The 21,304-nt window shown below is 37.6% G+C and overlaps 1 protein-coding gene across 1 annotated transcript in view; it reads left to right on the plus strand.

Moving 5' to 3' along the window:
- The window catches only part of LOC143900298 (chymotrypsin-1-like), a 4,025-nt gene extending 1,408 nt beyond the window's left edge, over positions 1-2,617 (plus strand). Inside the window, exons 2-6 of the mRNA XM_077411475.1 lie at positions 754-832; positions 1,104-1,275; positions 1,454-1,706; positions 1,914-2,033; positions 2,288-2,617. Coding sequence (XP_077267601.1) covers positions 781-832; positions 1,104-1,275; positions 1,454-1,706; positions 1,914-2,033; positions 2,288-2,467 — 777 coding nt within the window. The 5' untranslated portion in view covers positions 754-780 and the 3' untranslated portion in view covers positions 2,468-2,617. The remainder of the gene's footprint in view (positions 1-753; positions 833-1,103; positions 1,276-1,453; positions 1,707-1,913; positions 2,034-2,287) is intronic.
- Positions 2,618-21,304: the final 18,687 nt, after the last annotated feature.

Raw genomic sequence — 21,304 nt, forward strand, 5'->3', positions numbered from 1 at the left:
AATATAGTTGTAAAAAATCGATTTTTTAAAATAGGAAAATTAAGAATGTTAAAATTGAAAAACTGTGGTGCTGGTTATATTGTAAAATTTTTGTAAAAAAATATGTTTAAATAATTAATTATTTTTAGAGGTATATATATATATATGTTTATATTAAATATACATATACCACAGTATTTACAGAAGTTTGTGGGACCCGTGCAAAAATTCACGCGACAAACATGAGTGACATGGTAGTCAAAAGTGTTTAGATACAATACTCATTAAATGATATTTATTCTCTTAACATGCAAACAACTTGTATTTGAGATTCTATATTAAAGATGTATTTTTTATTCACAAATAAAATTTCTTTTCTTATTTGTTTTATAAATTTATACGATTCTGACCAGACGGATTTGTAGGTCTTTATAAAATTCTCTTTGCAAGATTCACATTGACTTATAAACTTAGCTTCTAAGATACTAAGCTTCTAAGATATAAGCTTTTAAGATACTGTAGACTCGAATATAGTAATCAAAATATAAGTAATCGATAAGAGAGAGAAAATTAACAATGAAGCTACCACCAGATAAATGGACGTAAATACAAATTCTTTTAAGAAATGCATAATGTAAATTGTAAATATTAGTATTTTATAGCGATACCGAGTTGAGCAAAATTTATAAAAGTGTCAGAACTGTCAGAAACATGATAAATATTTTTATTTCAACTACTTTAGAAACATAATATAAAAACCCCTGTTTACTTCAGTTCCAGGCATCAAATCTACAGTTAAAGATGCGTGCGTTAACTTGTCTTGTATTTATCGCTGTGGCACACGCCATTCGAGGTACAAATTTATAAATTATTTATATAAATATTTTATTATATATATATATATATATATAACAAAAAGATAAAGATAAGTAGATACACACACACACACACACACACACATAATATCCCTGGTAGAAATGTATGCAGTTTTCTTAGACACCCTTCTATAGCCGTAAAATTGCCACAATTGTTTTATCGTTATTGTTAAATAAAAGTATATGTCGTAAAGTAACAGATATTCGTTCGCTCGTATATTAACATTATTTATTTATTTTTCCAATAAGGAAATCCGGACCTTTATGAAGGTCCCATGGGGAGCAAAAATGCTCCCATCGGAAAATTTCCATATCAAGTTATTTTGAGATATGAAAACATCTCCGATCCTGGGCTTATAGAATGCGGTGGATCTATTCTCAATAATCGTAACATATTAACCTCAGCATCTTGTATCGAATAGTATGTTACACATTTTGAATCTATGTCAATATCGTATTAGTGAAATATAATTATATATAAAACTAGTCAAATGAACACACATTATATGTAAAACTAGACATATTATGTAAAACTAGACATAATATGTAAATATATATACATATATACATACTTATATATGCTCGTTTTATCTCGTTAGCCTTGATGAGCGGGATAAGTTAAAAGCTCATGTCGGAACAAACTTCTTTACCGTGCCAGGAGATGTTTATGACGTAGACGATGTTATCATCCACAAAGATTATAATGATACCAAAAATGATAATGATATTGCTTTAATTCACCTTAAAACTCCTATCGAATACAACAAGCTAGTACAACCGATAAATCTTATGACAACCGATGAAGATCTCTTTGGCACTCCGTGCACGTTAACTGGATGGGGATATAAAGGGGTAATATCGAACTCATCATGATACAGGAATTTTCTAGTTTAATGTCTAAGAATGAGGCACTCTTTTAGAGAAAAACTCATTATTTTCTTCTTATATATAATATAACAAATAAATAACAAGTGAAAAGATTTTGTAATAATTATTTATTGTTCGTCATTTCCTTCGAATGTCATTTATCCGATTTCAAATAATATTTATCTTTTTTAGGCTTTTGAGGTCATTGTTGATTCCTTGCAAGAACTTGAGTTGATAGTTTGGGATAATCAGGAAGACTTGGCGACTACTCAATTTTGTGCTTTGACAGGAGAAAAAGGACATGCGTTACAAGTAAAACTGTCAATTATTCATATTATAAAACAAATTGATACATATATGTTTATGTTACACAACACCGAAAGAATATTTATAATATAAAAAATTATATTAATATATATAGTATCTAATAATATTTATTATATAGCCGATTTTAATTATAGTTTAATACTGAAATTATTATAGCAATAATTTGCAACAGTAAATAATTTACTGTTAATTATAATATTAATGTTTTATTATTAATAATCGAAAAATTTATGTTTTAGTATCATGGTGGTAGCCCTTTAGTAGCAAATGGAAATCAAATTGGAATCTTAAGAAGCAATATAAAACCTGAACTTTCTGCACCGACGTACGACTCGTACAAGTCACGTTTAAAGATTTTCACAAGAGTATCCGATTTTGTAGACTGGATCAGTGAGGAAGAATTAAAAGATATTATTTAATATGTTTATTAGAATGTGCCATTTTGTTTTACAAAATTTACAATTTAATTACTAATATAATATAATACATTCTGCATGCAAAATGTATATTTCCTCTGTATTCCTATCAGTTAAATAAATTATCAATGCAAATAACAAAATAATAACAAATCAATCGTTTTTGTTGTTTTGATGTAGAAACTAATGTTTTTGTTCGCTTCTCATTTCCATTGGACAATATCAAATTAATTACGTTACTGCAACATTCATAAGATGTATGTGATATTGTTATAAATACATTTGACAAATTTAGCGAAGGAAAATCCTTTGTAATGTAAATGAAAAAAGAAGTCTGGTGAAAGAGAAGAGAAAATAAAATAAATAGAGAAGAGAATAGAAATAAATGATTATATAAATCTTTTAGTATATAAAACTGAGAAGTTGACTTAATGCATAAAGTTAAATATTTAGTCAGTTATATGATACAATATACAAATAAGATTCTAAACTATATCTCTCATTAATGTATTTATGCGCTCTCAAAGTTGTTATTTAATCGAAATGATCTACTATGTGAAATCTGACTTTTACGTATCACATGCATGTAATATTGCACACACAAACACACACACACACATGTATTATATATAATATATATATATATATATATATATATATATATATATGCAACAGCTTTTTCTCTTCAGTAGATCTAATCTTTCACAATGCAAGCATTCTTTGGTTTCTTGATCGCTTGTTTAGCTGCGGCAGTCATGGTGAACAAGAAATATTGTATTTTTACGCGTAATAATATTAATCGGCGATGGAACCGGTTTATTTTTGGTGCAGTATTCGGAATAAGAACACGAAAAAATAATCCTTGATTTCATTCGTGGTGATGCAAATCATGACGTAATTGATGTAAATATTTATTTCCGTAATTTGCGGTCATGAGCGATCTTCAGGTTGATCTGCCCGATTACCCGGTCGATCGCCGATCAATTCGGTTCCGCGGAACGCGCGACCGCGATTACGCAAGGTCGACGAAAAGTTTCAGCTGGCGTTGCGAGATCGCAATAGGCTGAATTCTTCTTGGTCGTCGCGGTCAGTTGACCCGCGGAATGCGTCTGTGCGGGATCGCGCGCTCCGCGAGTCGCGAAATATATACGCTTTTCACGCGCGTCCATGAATACATTCGCACAAGTAACGAGCGGCATCGCCACGCGGGTGAGGTGCTATCGCAAGAGTGGATTTCGCGTGGTCACCTAGGAGATTTAAGTATACGGTAACCGCACAAACTCGAGGGAAACTGATAAAACGCCATCGATAAAGGCGACCCGTTAAAGAGATCCGGCGAAAAAAAATACATACATCTCGATCCCTTACGTTTTATTGTATTACGTATACAATTTTATATTGTATTATATATATATATATATATATATATATTGTTGTATATATTTTATTTCATATTATATTATACATTTTTCACCTTTATATGTTTTATTTTATTTTGTTACAATATCCGATAGAAAAAAATTACAGATAATTTGAGTCGCAAATAATCTAAAGAGCTGTATTAAAAACAAAAGAAAATTATTTCACAGTCGGATGAATGTTATAAGATTTTTTCTATAAAGAATAGATATGCGTATTGATCACGTAATAAGCAAAATTCCATCTGGATCTGTCGCTAATAAAGACACAGATCTGGAAAAACCGACGTATGTCCGACCTGTCATTATCACGTTCTGATATCGAAAGAATGGAGGACAATGGCACAAAATTAATTCTCTTAACAAGAGAACTTAAGAGAGATGATTAATTACCTGAGAAATCGACGAACAATCTGAATTGATTCAATCGTGGCAGACATATACTTATTAACGCCTCTCGCGCGTCCGCGAAGTATCAATGATTGATCAAACGGCTTTAATTATTAATGATTGATCAATCGGCTTTAATTTTCACCAAATTACGTCGACGACCGATAAGCGACGCGCGCGCGTTCTCGCGTTCGTTCATTTCCATCCGGATTACGTTCGGCGTGTCGTATCGATCCGATCGCCCCTCCGCATTTAATTTTTTTTCCCCGACTAGATTATCACCCGCATCGCGCACGATTTTTATCTGAATCCCTTATCTAAATCCCCTATGATTTATGAACCTGAAGGATCTTTTTAGACGCCGGGCGCGCTTGTGTCGCTTCCATAAAGATGCCCCGAGACTTAATTCGCCCCGAGGCGAACTCCGCGAATATCTTCCATTCGCGTGAATTGACCGGCGTCATGCTTTGCCTTCGTAAATCTGTTTTTGTGCGAAGAATTTAACGACGTCGAGCCAGCATGACCGCTCTTCCGAATGTTGTGTACCTATCATACATTAACCTTTGTATAATCGGAAAAAAGATCTGAGAGAGATTTTTAACTGTAATCGACTGTGTCACATATATACGTCATTTGTTCGCGAATGAGAATCCTATATTAATAAAATAATTTTCCAACAATCTCTCTCTTTTTTAGTCTTTATGACTAGAAACGTACGTTCCTCTGCGTTGTAAAAACCTTTAGATCCTCGCGCGTATGAGCAAAGCCATTTCCTGTTACATACATTTTTCGTCGTTCTTGCGTTAAGGATATTATTACGGTAATTAATTTCGATACAATCTCGTACCTTAGTATAAGTACCCACGTGAGAGAGAGATCGTTCTCTCGCATTCTTGAATTTATGCCGAGATAAAAGCGACTTATATGCGCGAAATCTCCTGTCTCCCATCCCCGTCCCGAGAAAAATACTACATGCAGCCGTGCGATACGCGTTAGATAATGCACAAGCGCACGCAGGTCGATGCTTCGAAAGTGCATCGCTTTTGCCGGTTACTGTTACCGGTTATCTTCGCGCAACGCTTACTTTTACTATCACCCTCCTGCCTTTCTCTGATCTCTGTTTTTTTTCCTTCTCTCTCTCTCTCTCTCTCTCTCTTTTTTCTCTTTCTCGCTTTTTCCCTTTCTCCCTTTCTACATGCCGCAATAGGGGATAAGCGAAACGGATTTATTACCAATGCCTCCTTGAAATTTCTAACCGTCGCGCGCGGCGTACACCGATCGGAACGCGCGAATCGGCAGATGCACCCGGAGCGCGAATTCCGCGCTCCTATCAACGTGCCCCGTCAATTTTTACACCCTCGTTTCGTTTCCGTCAGCGATATGCCGGTTTTACTTTTATTTGTGACCTTATGGCGTTTCTTTTTCCAGCGATTGCTACCTGCAAATTGCGTGGTGGTTAACTCCGTTACCCAGCCAGCCACGTATAATCTCTAATCAGCTATTTTTCGTTTTTGCAATGTTAATTTTTTAAAGTAATACACAGAGCTTATTTATACCGGATTAATATGGTAGGTTTATTAAGAAAATTACAAAGCAAAGTTCAAACACACTGAGTCCTAACAAGGTGTATCATATCGCGATACTCTTTCTCAATTACAATCAACTAATAGAAAACATTTCGGAATTAGATAAGCGACCTTCATTCTTCTTTGGATCTTTTAGTTTTGAAGCTATTAAGTATCAAAAATCAAAAAGTTGTGACATATAATATAATAATAAGTTTAAATAAAAACACTGGTCATGAACTATTTTGCAAAATCAAAGTTAAACGTATACGCGATATTTCTTTGCATGCTAATACAGAAAAAAGAATTATTTTAACTTTTATTTGACAAAGGCAGAAATATATTCGCCGTTTTTCTTATAATCCAAAAAATAATCTAAATTCTTTATAGCTTTTTTTACATTTTCCTATAATCTATCTTTATAATTTATATACATATTTACATTTCTTTTTATTATTTATATTTGATTCATTTTCACTCTATAATTGTCTGATTTATTTTAGATTTAATATGCTGCGGCGTTGTGTGTGTGTGTGTGTTAACTTAAATACGAAGAATAAAGCTGCCCTTTGCTTGAGCGATTCCACTGCTGCGTGATTGCATTTACTTATCCCCCCTCCCCTCTCTCTTTCTTTCTTTCGCTCTCATTTTTGCTTCATGCCTTTATACTTGCATCTCCATAACTCGTCCGGATGATCTCTCCAGCAGCAATTTCTCCACGCTCGTAAAGGTCTCCCTTGCGTTCGCGCGTTTGCGCGCGCGCGCGCGCACACACACGACCGCACACATATACATTTTGTCGGCGTGTTACATCGATAGATCAGGCGAAGGAAACCGGATTTTTTCCGGCTCCAGATTTAAAAGCTCGCTCTTCAGGGAAGAGTCGCAATTTTCCGGCTTGCGAGTGAAGCAGTTCCATCCCCGTCAACGTGGAACGCATCATCTGCTGTTTAGACGAGGATCCCGTGTTCTCTCTCTCTCTCTCTCTCTCTCTCTCTCTCTCTCTCTCTCTCTCTCTCTCTTTCTCGTTTAACATTCCTCTTCTTGCGCGATTTTATTATGCGCTTTGCGATTGGATGCGCTCGCGCGTCCGAGAGAGATGCATCGGGCGCCTTTTGTTCTCATTCTTCTCCTTTTCTTTCGAGCGATATTCGCATCGGTATTCCTGCAGCGGTTGCACACATAAGCCGCTCTGATACCTCTGCGGTCTGAACTTTTGACGCGGGTTTTGCATTATTCTTTCGACGAGCGAGTCGCACGTTTGTGCAGCAGAGAAAACCGTGTACTTCGACGAGGTTGCGGCAACCGCGTTTTTTGTGCGCCGGATGCACCGATGCATGGCGAAAGTTGTAAACATAAGTTGCGATCGTTCCTATTAAAAAAAAAAAAAATTATTTTTATTTGTATTTTAGAGTGTCAACCGCGATTTTCTTATAATTCCCCTCAATTACGATAAAATTTAGATGCGCAATTGACATCGAACTTTATGGCTTTAAAAATTTTTTAAATTGTACTTGCGATATGTTTACTTATTCAATAATGATGGAATTTATCATATGATTAAGATTATTACTACTTATAATGATAACTTAATAACTTTGTAAGAGTAAAAAAAGCGATACCATTTAATTAAAAATTTGTTGAAACAAAGGCTTGATGAAACAGCTAAGAAAGTGTTTATTCTCTGCTTTCTCGAAAGCTAATGTAATTAATGTCAATTATACACTATAGTCTCCAATGTGACTTGAAAAACTCGAAAAACTAAGTGACATGTATTGATGTTATCTTTTATCATACACAATTTGAGCTTCCATATATAAAAAAAATAAACTTATATTCAAGTCGGCGAAATATCAACCTAATTATCGGGTAAATCATGGATCTTTCGATATGATTCATGAGCGAATTGAGAAGTCAACGAACGGGGTAGCGCTATGAATTAAATTGATCGAGCACATAATGGAGATAAATTGAAGGCGCATGGGCGAGAGAGAAAGAGAGAGAGAAAACACACACAGAGAGAGAGAGAGAGAGAGAGAGAGAGAGAGAGAGAGAGAGAATAAACCGCGGTACGCCATATTTTAATAAATTCGTTAACATCAACGAACCAAAAATGCACTATTTTAAAAGTATCTCAATTACGAAACCGATTCGGATATTGAATTGCGTTTTACAGTAGCGATTACCTAATTGGTTAATCGATAAATGGTTCGGATACTCATGCGGATAATAGAACAAAGTAGCTTATTGAAATAATCGCGATTATTTGTCAGCAGTATTCGACAAGAAATATCTATAATTCATGGTCATTTAAAACTTACTTAACTAATGTCGGACTAATTTTGTTTTTTACCGCTTTCATGGAGATTTATATTGTGTTAATATATGTGCAAATTTCTTATCTATTCTATAGCATTCTATAGCATTTATTATTCAGTTTTATGATTTTAGATTATTTTAGAATATTTATAGTATAGAAGCATTATATATATATTATACAATATTGATACTCTTAAGTCTTCCAGTAGTTTTGTGTTAACGCACGTACATATATATTCATTTTTTATGTATGCGTCTCATCGTTAAGCATATATTAATTAAGTACCTATATTTACATGCAATTTTCTCCATATTTTTTACTTTCGAATTCTTCTACGTTTTCAGACCCATTGAAACGCGATGATCATCGACACCGTGAGCTCAGTATATGACATTTTAAAATCGGGTCAAAGTATCCTGCCACATAAACGTTTTTACGCTCGTTCGTCTCGTGTCGGTCGCCCCGACGCGACGATCAATCCGCTGAGGCATAAAAGTGCGGATACCCGAGGCGGATGCGGAGAGTGACAATGCGCGTTATAAGTATGAGCGCAAGGACGTATAGAGTAATGTTGCGACAGTCATAAGTGTATCGATTATTCAAACGGTGCCTCGGCTAGCTCCGGGCGGAGCGCCGCGCGCCGCAAAGCTGCGCTGGGAAAATCCATGAATCCCGATCCCGCGACGGCGGATCTATTAATATTTATAGAGGCATCGAATTAATTTTACACTGACGCGGAATTATTCCTACGACCGTCCTTGCCGTCGCGCGCCGGGGAGAGGTTACATAAAACGCGCGCGGGTAACTGCACGAAGAAGCTATAATGCCCGGCGGCCCGGCATGACGGGTCGCCCTGAATTTTTTATAATTTCCAGCGAAAATGAAATCTCACTTCAGCCATGGTTAATATATTTCTCTTTGCTTTACATGTCGCTATCGACTTTGCGCCACCAAGTCACCAAGCCACACGTACGGTGTATGTTTTCTCCTCGAGTTTTCGAATAAAAGATGAACAGCGTCAATGCTAAAGTGCGCTCTTCTCTATTTTTCTGACATTTATGTTAATCCCTAATATGTATATTTAAATATTTCTTCTTTAATGTGTGTGTGTGTGTGTGTGTGTGTGTGTGTGTGTGTGTGTGTGTGTGTGTGTGTGTGTTCAAAAAAATAATAATGTTATATAAATATATTAAATATTAATATGATGCGCAATTGTAAATAAATTTAAATGTATAATGGTATCTTAATTTGAACACTCCCTGTTCAGGGATAAGTTCAATATTGCGAATAAAATTGATATTTTTTCGAGTTATACTGGGTATACCTTTTTTTCACATTTCGAATGCGCCAATTCTTAATTCTCTATTCTCTATTCTCTATTCTCAATTCCCAATTCTCAATTCTCAATTCTCAATTCTCAATTCTCAATTCTCAATTCTCAATTCTCAATTCTCAATTCTCAATTCTCAATTCTCAATTCTCAATTCTCAATTCTCAATTCTCAATTCTCAATTCTCAATTCTCAATTCTCTTCAGCGAGACCGACCGTGACTCTTTTATGCGACGCGACGATTTGCGAATGCTCGAGATATTGAGATCTCATAACGAGTGAACGGATCAAGTTTTAAGTAGCTTGATCGATAGTTTGGGCCGATTTGGGGGGGGAGGGTCTCTAATACGTCCCATATGACGGCAGATTTAAGAGAGAGAGAAAGAGAGAAATGACTGAATGGTACATTCTCGGTTCGACATGATATAATTCGTTTGACCTGTGCACGTTTTGCAGAAGCGGCCACGCAAGCGCAGTTTCGAACTTCGCGCAAAAGTGAAAGCGCGGTCTCGTCTCGCCGCGTGCGCGCCGCGTCCTTGATAAAAAAAATTTTAAATTAAAGATTTCTCTAGCCGGGGCATGTCACATCACTCAAGATTACGTTTAATGTTCCTCCATTAAATTAAAGATAACTCGAGGACGTGTGGCCGCGCGCACCCGTAGAATCTTGCACAACCTTGCAGTTTCTCTGCCAGAACGCCGGTGATACGCGCGTGTAAGCTAATCGAATCGAGCGCGCTCTCGCGAACTGGCTCACACTTTATTACGGAATCGTTTCTCTATTTGTCCGTCGTGATACACCAGTGTACACCGGTAGGTTCATCACTTATCACGGATTCATCTGGACGCGCGACGGTGATTGGATCCGGCGAAATTAAACGCGACGGAGTTAGTTACGAAGCGGATTACGTTCTAATTTCACGTGCGCGTGTGTGTAAACAGATATCTTTGCAATTATGTAACTTAGTAGATCATGCAGGATGCCCCAGAAATGCCGCTCTACTTTGCCACTTTGTGGAGTTTGTGATGTGATGAGTCTAATTGTAAGACCCGCCGTCAAATCATTTTTCACAACACCTCCACGGAAAGTCCGACTGCAAGTTCCATGCATGCCTGTGGAGAGGGGCGAAAGTGGCCAATTTCACGCCAGGGCTTACTTTCCTTCCTAGGGAGGAAAGTTGACACTTTTTGCCCCGTATAGCGGGCAGAAAATAAAGTAACGGGCAATACAAACTCGAGGAAATAATCCAATCTTCCAATTTGAAAATTGTAATATAAATATTGAATTCACTAAATAATAAGACTTTTTCTTTGTAAAAATTATATTGATTTCAATAAATAAATAAATAATTACTATTTCAAAAATTACTTGTATTAAAACTACTGATTTAAAATTGTTTTTTCTTAATAATATCACTAAACAATGAGATAACTAATTATATATTTACATAATATCCCTAAATAAAATCCCAAATCAATCAGATTTAATTTATTTTTTTTTTTTTTTGAAATTTTATTATCATTTTAATTTGTGTTATGTGGGAAGCTTTGCCCCCCTTACCCCTCACCAGGGGCTTCGTTTCTGTACCCCGCATTACTCTATTTTTCTTTTTCTATTTAACGATACGCGCATATAAACTGTACGAATGGAACACCAAACGCACATACTCTACAGGCATTCAAAAGTCGATCATTTCCGTAAAGGTGTTGTGAGAAATATCGTGTGCACCTCGGGTCGAAAGCTTTTTCAGACTCGTGCGATTTGCCGCCCGAACCGAAGGCGAGTTCGCATTCGGCTCGGGCGGCAAACTTCACACTCGTCTAAAAAACGCTGCTTTTTCCCCTTGATGCACAATATATACTATTTCATCATTTTTTAATATATATGTATAATTGTATTTTATTAAAATCTTTTAAGTTTTGATATGAATCTATCCTTGCATATAGAATGTTCTTGGAAACTTTCGTTTAAACAAAATTAAGCTTTATACTAATATATTATAAATAATATAAATATATATTATACAATATATTTAAAAAATTTATATACATATGTAATTTTAATTTGTATTTATACTGCTCACACACACACATATAATATATTATATATGTAAGGATATATCGGCTTATATATTTATCATTGTTAACGAAGCCGACAAGCTCGTGAGATCCGCCGTAATCCGATGCGATCTCTCTACATTCGCTTGAATCGCGACATCCGCAAACGTAAACACTGAACAGCTGATCCGAGGCAGTTCCGTTAGCGCGTAATCATCCGACGTGAAATTTATTTTGAACCCGGATCGCAGCAGCGAGGTTACCACTGTGGGATTGTAAGTCGACTAGAACTAGACAGCAGAATATCGAGACAGAGACGAATAGATGGCGAGAATAACGAGGGATAGCAAGTTAAAGAGACGCATGAAGAGGGAAAGAGAGAGAGAGAGAGAGAGAGAGAGAGAGAGGGAGAGAGAGAGAAAGAGAGAGAGAGAGAGAGAGAGAGAGAGAGAGGGAGAGAGAGAGAGGATGGAGCGAAGGACAGAGACAGTGCAGTCAGGTACCTGTAAAAAGAGAAAACTGATGACGACGATGAGAGATAGAGGGAGAAGGAGAGAAAAAGAAAGAGTGAGAGCAAGAAAGAGAGAGAGAGAGAGGGGGGGGAGAGGGGGGAGGTTAATCCGCAAATGAGATCGTTGATAGAGTTACGACGCAAGCGGAATGGAATCGAAGCCAAGGGTGTGGAGGACAAGGCGGATACGATGCCGATCCCATTGCTGTTATTATTGGATCATAGTGCGTTAGAATTCGTCGACATAGACCGACAGTACGGCGGGCGGCCTGACCGGCCTGGATGTCTCAATAATCCAGGAGGATGCGAGTCCAATTAGTTCTCGATGCTGGAAGTCAACTTGCACGTGAAGAAGAGAAGATACCAGTTTCTTTAAAATAACAATACAATAGAAAATCTTTAATTAAATATGGGAATCGATTATCTTGATCACTCATTTGTATGAAGTAAGTAATTGCGCAAAATTTTGAAAATCATCGCGCTGTACAACTAAGGCCCGATTACACCAATATCGCATAATATTTGACCTTAGCTTAACTCACTCTTCGTCTCTTTCTAAAGGGACAGTTAGAGAGAGATGAAGAGTGAGTTAAGCTAAGGTTGAATATTATGCGACGTTGGGGCCTGAGAACTTTTATACATTCATAAATCGGAATTTAATTTTATAATAACTATACATATATTTTATTTAAAACTTATACGGGAGTATATGAGATGTTATACGAGTATTTCAAATCGGGTTTGCATAATATAAATGCACCTTCTTGCATAACAAAAGTAGCCATTTATTGTGACGCGGGAAAGTGGAGTCCAATCGGGAAATTACGAAACGAGAGAAGCAACGAGTTGTTAAATCAATCACAGGATAATAATAGGTGTAATATATTTCAGTGCTCGATATGGAGCTTATAATTATTGCCCCGCGTCGCTGAAACGATCCTGGGGAAAAGTATCGCGCGGCGCATAGGATAATAAAAGAGAGAAAAAAAAGAACCCCCCCTCTCCCTCTCTTTCCCTTCGAGGAGCAACCGTAAAACCATGGAATGAAGCGTGCATGGAGTCCAAATCTGATGCGACTCGCGCGAGCGAGCGAGCAAGCGCGCGCGCACTTTCCCCGCGCGTAACGAACTTCGAACTTCTTCCGTCATTATCGGTTATTACCCATTGTTTGGAAATATTAAGAAGTATTTCGCGTTACACGGCGGGCAGCGCGCGGGCAGCGCGCGGTGTCGTAATATGTTATAAGCGGGAATAACGAGGTGTATAATTCCGCGTGCGCGCGCGCGTGCACGCTCCGGCTTGGCGTGCTGTAATTATAAACGCGTGTGCGTGTGTATTTCGCGCCTTTTACCGGCCGGCCTAATAAAAGTGCTCCGCGCGTCGATGCCATTTGCGACAAGTGTATACATAATTATTCCGACGGTATTAATTACAGTATTTGCGTACCGGTAACAATCGATTATTTATGATTACAGCAAACGTGCCGCTTGGAAACGAGAAAAAAAGGAGAAAAAGAAGGGAAAAAAAAGAAACACGCGCGCATATACTCCGGTTCTTCTCGCCGCGATTTAACTTCCCGCCTCGAACGCGATCGTTCATTGCATATATGTATACAAAGTTGCGACATTTCGATCAGCGATATACGAGATATTGATATAAATATAGAAATCGCTAGAAATTACCAAGCGCACAATGGAGAACCGGCTTTCGCGTCGCCTTGCCACGCTAGGCTCGAGCGACTCTTCGAGTTTCTCGAATATTCACGAGAGAGAAATATTTATCTCTCTACCTCTCTTACTTAAACTTAAAAAATGTTGTGACTTTATTTCGATAAGTTGATGGAACTCACTTGTGGCTCTTAAACCCGTTCCATCCAACACGCTATTATCGAGATCATATGCAGTCTCGCCAGCGAAGAAATGTATTTCATCCATCTTTCGAGAGAACCGCATTGCATGTCATTTTGCAAATGTAATGCAAAATACTTTTCGCGGATACAGTGGCATAATTAAACGAGCGCCAGAGATGTGTCTAGATGATACTAGATGTTTGAAGCATATCCTCCTCGCGCACACATCGACTGACCGTCGTCTCTGGGGCATTCATCAGGGTAAGTTCATTATAAAGTCGTAGCTTCAGCAAATTAACGTTGTATACGCATCGTAACTGGAGAATACGATGATCGCCCGACCTGCCCGAGTGCACGAGAGAGAAGTCGCTTCGGCGCGAAGAAGTTCAGCCAGCACCGAAGGTGAAGGTAATGGAAGCGCGCGGTGAACATCTCGTGCTTCGCTTCGCGTCCACGCGGAAAGAAGAAAGCCCCGCGAGGTCAGGCAAGAGGGGCCGCGGAGATCCGGGATTCCTGGAAATCGCAGGTCCCTCGCCTCGGTCCCCGAGATTGGTCGTAATCCGACTTTAACTGCCGGATTGCGGCGAGACGCGCAGACTGGTTTAGCAAGATCCGTCGGCAAGGAAAACGCGCCGTGGATATATATCCGTGCGCGAATTGGAACCTTCCTTCAACCTTGAGGCTTGAGGTCCCACCTGACTCCTCTCCCTTTATGAAATGGAGGGATAAAATCGTAGATAATTAAAATCGAACACAGCAGGAGCGACAAGATTATGCAAATGTCAGTTAGACAGAAGGTAAATGTGGCTGAAAAAAGTATACAGTGATTTCGAGACGGACAGGAAAAAAGTTTTTTATTTACTATAGTTTTTTTTTTCCTCCAAGTTTTTGGAACAGTATAGACTTAATGGTAAGATTTTAGTAAATTATTTAAAATTGCTGTATTCTGTCTTTAAAAATAATAATAATAATAATAATAATAATAATGAGCATTCTAATACTATCCAGATCTATTTTAAAACATGCAATTCTTTCCTCCGGAATTATTCAAATGAATTCTTCTAGCATAAAGCTACATAACAGATTTTTAATCATTCATCTACAGACGAGCCAATTATTATCTATTTAATTGACTTTATTTATTCATTCCGTACATAAAGCTCGAAAATTCAAATTCTAATTAAATTAAATGAATCTTAAATTAGAGTAGGATCACAATGTAATTGATTGAAATTCTAGCCAACCTGAATTTAAGGGAAGAGCGTGCGTAGTAAAACAATGTAGATATTCAGTATTCTTTTTTAATGACAGATGAAATGAAGTCAACACCTCCTCGTTTATTTATCGAATTCTGGAAGTTGAATCAAAGACCACACACACAAAGTGACAATCAGATATTATTAATTCCCACTCAATTGCTGAACAGGCTAAAGTTTAATAGAAAGTGTACGGCAATGAAAAAAAAGACACTTTTATTTAGCGAAACCATTGAATTGAATCCTCTCGACACTGTATTTTTCGGTCGATTATTCGCACCTGACCTATGGCTCTGTTATTGCGATAAGCATCTCGGAGCTGCAAAATCCCGGTCGAGTTCGGGGGGAGCACGTGCTTGGCAGGGATTATCAGCCGCGGCGGAGTGTCAAAATTGGACTTCGAAACGGCCGGTGGTAGTCGGGACAAACCTCTGTTGATAACCCGACGAAATCTCTTCCGTGAGATCGATCGATCGATCGATCGTAGAAGAGCGGAACCTCGTCGCGCGCAATGCTAAAATATTTGTTCGTATAATTGCCGATAAATCACACGCCGCTTCTTTGTCGCGAGGACACACACCGCGACGGCGGCAACGGTCGATCGAAGATAAATTGATCGCGAAGCGCCCATTGGCTCGGCAAGATCGCAGATAACAAGCTGATGCACTTCGCCGTTGACACCGGGATAATTTCTCAATGCGACGCGTTGAGGGTCTAACACGATGGGCGTCATTAATACCGGCGATATAATCAGTGTTTTGAGCGACGCACGCTCCTTTCCGTTGCGCTCGGTCAGTTACAGCGGCTCGAGTGTATCTCCAGTCGAGGACGTTCAGTGTTGTGTCAATTTATAAACGTTTACACCATTAATAAACCATGTTTCTTTTTTTCTTTCTCAGTCAGTTTTTACAGGATTAAAGTACATAGTACGAGATATCGTGTATCCTGATGAATCGCACAGCAATTCTATTAGATATTCCATTAGCGCAGAAAAACCTTAAGTTGATTGATAGATCCTAATCATTTAACGCGATTAGCGATGTCTTAATGACACGAGACTTGAAGTTTACATTGTTAATTTATATAGCTTGTAACAAGCGATAGGAAATATAAAATTCACAATGTGTATAATCAAATGTTTTCCATTAAAATGTTTTTAAACATCTCATTTCTCTTATCTCTAATTATTGTCTTCTTTTCTAGCATTTAAGTGAAAGAAAGTGTGTGTGTAGGAGTACATGTGTGTATATACTATATATATTTTTTAATTATATATATATATATATATATATATGTTCTTTATTATATAAATAAATTTTTTAATTAAAATTAAGTTATTGTATAATTAAAATTTAAGTTTATTGTAATTAATTTAACTTTATTATGACTAAAATTACAAAATTTAAATTCTTTATTAATATTTATATATCACAAAATGGTTATATACATATTTATGTAATAGCGTGGAATTTTTGTGGTCCTTCTGATATTCTGACGTGAGTGAACATTTCGAATACATAATTTTACGCAGTGTAAAGTCTTTCGAAGGATTTTGAATATATGATATTGACGTCTCCTCTCTTTCTCTCTCCTCTCTCTTTCTTTTTGAATTTCACTTGCGTCAAATTGAAGTAAGTCACGCGAGAGAGATTGAAAGAGTCAGTTCAGTTTTTATGTGGTAAAAAACGTCGCGAAATATTTTACAATTTATTACGTTCGACCAGCGTTACGACATTAAAACGTTTAATGCGACATGGCGCGTATAATTTGCTGAATTAATTGCGTTAATAAGAGAGCGTCGATTATCGATCGGCTCGCGATTCGCCGGTTTCGGTGTCACGGGCTGTCGAAAGATCGACTCGGCGAACCAGCGACGCCGACGACGGCCGGCTATACGGTGCACCGGAGCGACATTGCAGTGTCGAAAAAAGTGAAAATCACGACAGGTGAAAAAGTTAGCAAATTGCTATTCCGGCTGTCCGATGACGACGATGACAATGACGACGACTTGCGCCGTGAGAATGGCATCACAGTTAACGGACGACGACGTCGATGCAATTTTGCTACGTGCTATCCCGAGTATAAAGAGGCACAAGACGAGAGAGAAATTCCTGAGAAGTTCCGCACGAAATCCTGCACAGTTATGCTGAAAAATCGGCTACCGTCTCGGTAGAACACATTCATCGCCAAGCATACTTTAGCTGATTTTCCATTCACGCCGGATTACATAATTTTTTATTAAAAAGAACAATAAAACACTTTATTTATGATATTGAATTTTAATGTATTGAGTAGTACAAAAATATCGATATGATATTTATTTGACAGTCGCTGATAATCGACAAAATGTAAATAAAAAACTTGGTGTCGGTCACCGATGACCGTCATGGCGGTGAATGTGTTAATTATGGAATAAACAATGGAATAAATATATCATAAATAATATCATCGCACGATTGTCTGATTGCTCGATAAATGAAGACATCATTTTTCGCATCACGCCCATTTGTTCTCTTCGCATATTAATACGGCTTTAATCTTCAAGCACTGTCGGCAGAGAAATTACACCGTTTAAAATTGATGGCAATAGGAGAACACCAAGGTGAGGACTGCGTGTTGGCATCGAGTAACGAATCACGGTGATTGATGATTAAAAATTAACAGGTCATCACCGGTGGGCGATCATATAAGAAAATATCGAAATATATGATTCGCGTTCTTATTACAACAGTTCTCTCCTTTCTCCCCGGTATTCCATGGGTGGGGCAAGAGATTCTTCACACATCAACATGACATACCCATCCTCGTAACTTAATGGAAAAAAACGGTTTAAACGCCTTGTTAACATCTTGTTGTTGACGATGAACGCCTTCAACATTCTTCACCTTCGATATTAAGGAAGAAAACAAGAAAGCCACTCTAAATTCGAAGAATCTGTGACTATCGAAAACACCCGATAGTTGAAGAATATTGATGGGGACTCTCTGCTTCTCTCATTGGATAAATTCATTTACAAGTATAATACCGCCACGACGTAATTCTGGCCTGATGTTATGTAAGGGATAAAAAAAACATCTGTGCCGTCGAGCGTTATAATTATTTTTGTCATTTTAGAGAAAATATTATTCCATCATGGCCAATGGTCCACATAAATGTGTAAGGCTGTGTTTTTTTTTATGAATTACACATTTTATATCTTTTATAAATTCCGCGTTCATATAGATCAAAATAATTCAATTACTTCTGCTGCTCTTCGAAGAGAGAATGAGGAAAAATTCATCACGTTCATTAGACAAATCATATTTGAAAGTTACATCTGTTCGACAATTAAATTTGCCCGCATCGTCTACCAGCGGTTTATCCTTGGACATACATACCGACTCGGATAAAAAAAAAACTCGGAGGCTTTAATTGGATTTTCGCTTTCGTTTCGAATTCATTGGGGTTTTGATCTTGTAACGGAATTGATCGGCGATAAAAATGTGACACGGCTCAGCTTATTAATCCTTACCTTTTCTGGATACTTTTATACGTCGTCCCCCTGTACAAGATACGTCGGCCTTAATTAAATGCATGATTATACGTACCCCGTTTGTATTTTTGAGTAATCGTGTGCCAGTTAAGAAAATCCATTGGAGAAAAACACGCTTGTTTATGGGTCGTACCGGTATACGGATATAGAGATACACGCGAAATTAATCTACTGCACGCGGTACTAATTACCGTACTTATACAAGCCGAGAAAACGGGCGAAATAGCCGGCTATTAAACTACACGTGAACTTTTTACTCAATATTTTATTTCGGAACTATACCACGGAGAACAGAATGAAGGGAACTGCGGCTACGTTTTGTTATGGTTCTTCTTGTATGGAGGAAGTCGTTATTCCTTCCTGATTTATATTAATAACGTTTCGCTATAATTACAGTATATCAATATTAAAATCATTCTGCAACAGTACACCATTTACAGGTAACTTTTTACTTAAATAACATAACGCTCTAAAATACTATAATTCTCATTCTTTCATTTCAAAATTTTTTACAATAATTACTAATTATTTGTACTATTTATACAAAAAAATATTACATAAGAAAAATCTATTATTAAATAATTGAAATAATAGTAAAGAAAAATATAAAAAGAGAGACAAACTGTTAAAACTATACGTGTACTTTTACATTCTTCTTCCCAAAACAAAGCTTGCTATCGTCTCGCATGTTGCGGTAAAATCGAAGCATAATTCTTGTGAGAAGACGTTTAATTTTTTTCGTGGCAAAAGCTCGCCGCGGCTTTATTACTTAGGATCGAAACATTGTTGTATATCGCAGGTGTATCGCCTGACCTTCGTCCTTCGGATGCCGCTGTGAAGGGACGTACCGGATCGCAATCGGGTCATTGAGTGAACAGCACATCGATCAACGCCATTTTTTAAAATATCGTCAATTAAACGTTGGATACATAATGAAATAATACGGTACGGTACGATGGTGCGACGATGGAAAAGGTCTCGACGACGGAGAACTCGAGATATTCAAACCACATCGAGACCACTCCCCGCGGCCTCGCACCACGTACTCGACGTACTATGTAGTAAAAGTGCAGCGAAATAAAATGCAACCTGTTACGTGACCTGAGGCGTTTCTTCACCTACACACCGGTCGTGCATTTATCGCGAATTTGCGCGAAAGGAAAAAAGTATGAAAATAGTAGGTGCTCGATCTCTTTCGCCCTTTCGTCCCGAACGTTACGTTCTGATTCAAATATTTGCGCTTTTCGACCGAGCGAGGATCGACGTCGTCGGTGCGATTTCGGTGAAAATTCCAACGATACTGATAAAACATTGCGAACGAGTCGTTAAACGAGTCCTTTCCATTGGTTTCCATTACCAACGTGCAAACAAAAGGAGTTCGTTCCTTCGGCGATATTTGATTTTACGGCATAATAAATATGCCGGCTTCGACCCCTGACATCTGCCGCCGCGCCGGCCGCCTCTGAACGGGAGAAAGAGATAACAATAATATGCAAATGAACGCGTTAGCATAACATTAATTATGTTACACGCGCGTTGAAAATTTTGTATCCCTGCAATGATATTCCCCTGCGTGTTACGCGGCAAAGATCAACTTACTTGATACGCGCGATAAATCAATGTATAATATATTGTATATTGACGTCAACCTCTCTATCTTCAGGATCAATCTATAACGAGTTTGAGAATTTTGTACTCTGACAATATTTCTCTGACAGTCTTACACGGCAAGGATCAATCTTGCGTGATAACTACTATATAATCGAGATAAATTGACGCGACAATTGATTAATATATTGTGTGTGTGTGTGCGTGTGTGTGTGTGTGTGTGTGTGTGTGCGCGTGTGTGTGACATCAACTTCGCTGTTTTCAGCATTAACGTGACATTAACGTGCGCGTTGAAAATTTTGTATCCTGACGATATTACCTTGTGTGTTACACAGCGAAGATCAACGATCAACGATAATTTGCTTAATTGCGATAAATCGATGCGTAATATAATGACGTCAACCATCTCTGTCTTCATTATCTTTAGCATCGACCTAACGTTATTACGCGAGTTGAAAATTGTGTACCTTAACGATATATTTCTGATCAATGTTGCGCGATTACTACTATTTAATCGCGACAAATTGACGCATAATTATTTGACGTTGACTTCGCTATCTTCAGTATTAACGTGACATTAACACACGCGTTGAAAACTTTGTATTCTAACAATATTTCTTTGAGTGTTACGCAGCAAAGATCAACGCTGCGCGATAACGCTGTTTTATCGCGATAAATTAATACATTACTGTTACTTAATCAAAATAAATTGATGCATAATATATTAACACCAACCTTCTGTCTTCAGTGTGACTGTAACATTAATACATGTTGAAAATTTTGTATACTAACAATATTTCACCTCTGTGTGTTAAGCGGCGTCAGCGGCGAAGATCGCAGCTGCGCGATAACTGCTACTTGAATCGCGATAAATTGATAAATATATTGACATCAACCACGTTGTCTTCGGCACGCATCCTCAGCGGAACTGAAGCATGCAATCGTCGACGGGCTCTCAAGGCAGATCTTATCCGCTTTATTGTTATGATGGCAGCTTATGAAT

The sequence above is a fragment of the Temnothorax americanus genome, unplaced genomic scaffold, assembly GCF_048541705.1.
Source record: "Temnothorax americanus isolate GAGA-0224 unplaced genomic scaffold, ASM4854170v1 Scaffold3, whole genome shotgun sequence".
Taxonomy (NCBI): domain Eukaryota; kingdom Metazoa; phylum Arthropoda; class Insecta; order Hymenoptera; family Formicidae; genus Temnothorax; species Temnothorax americanus.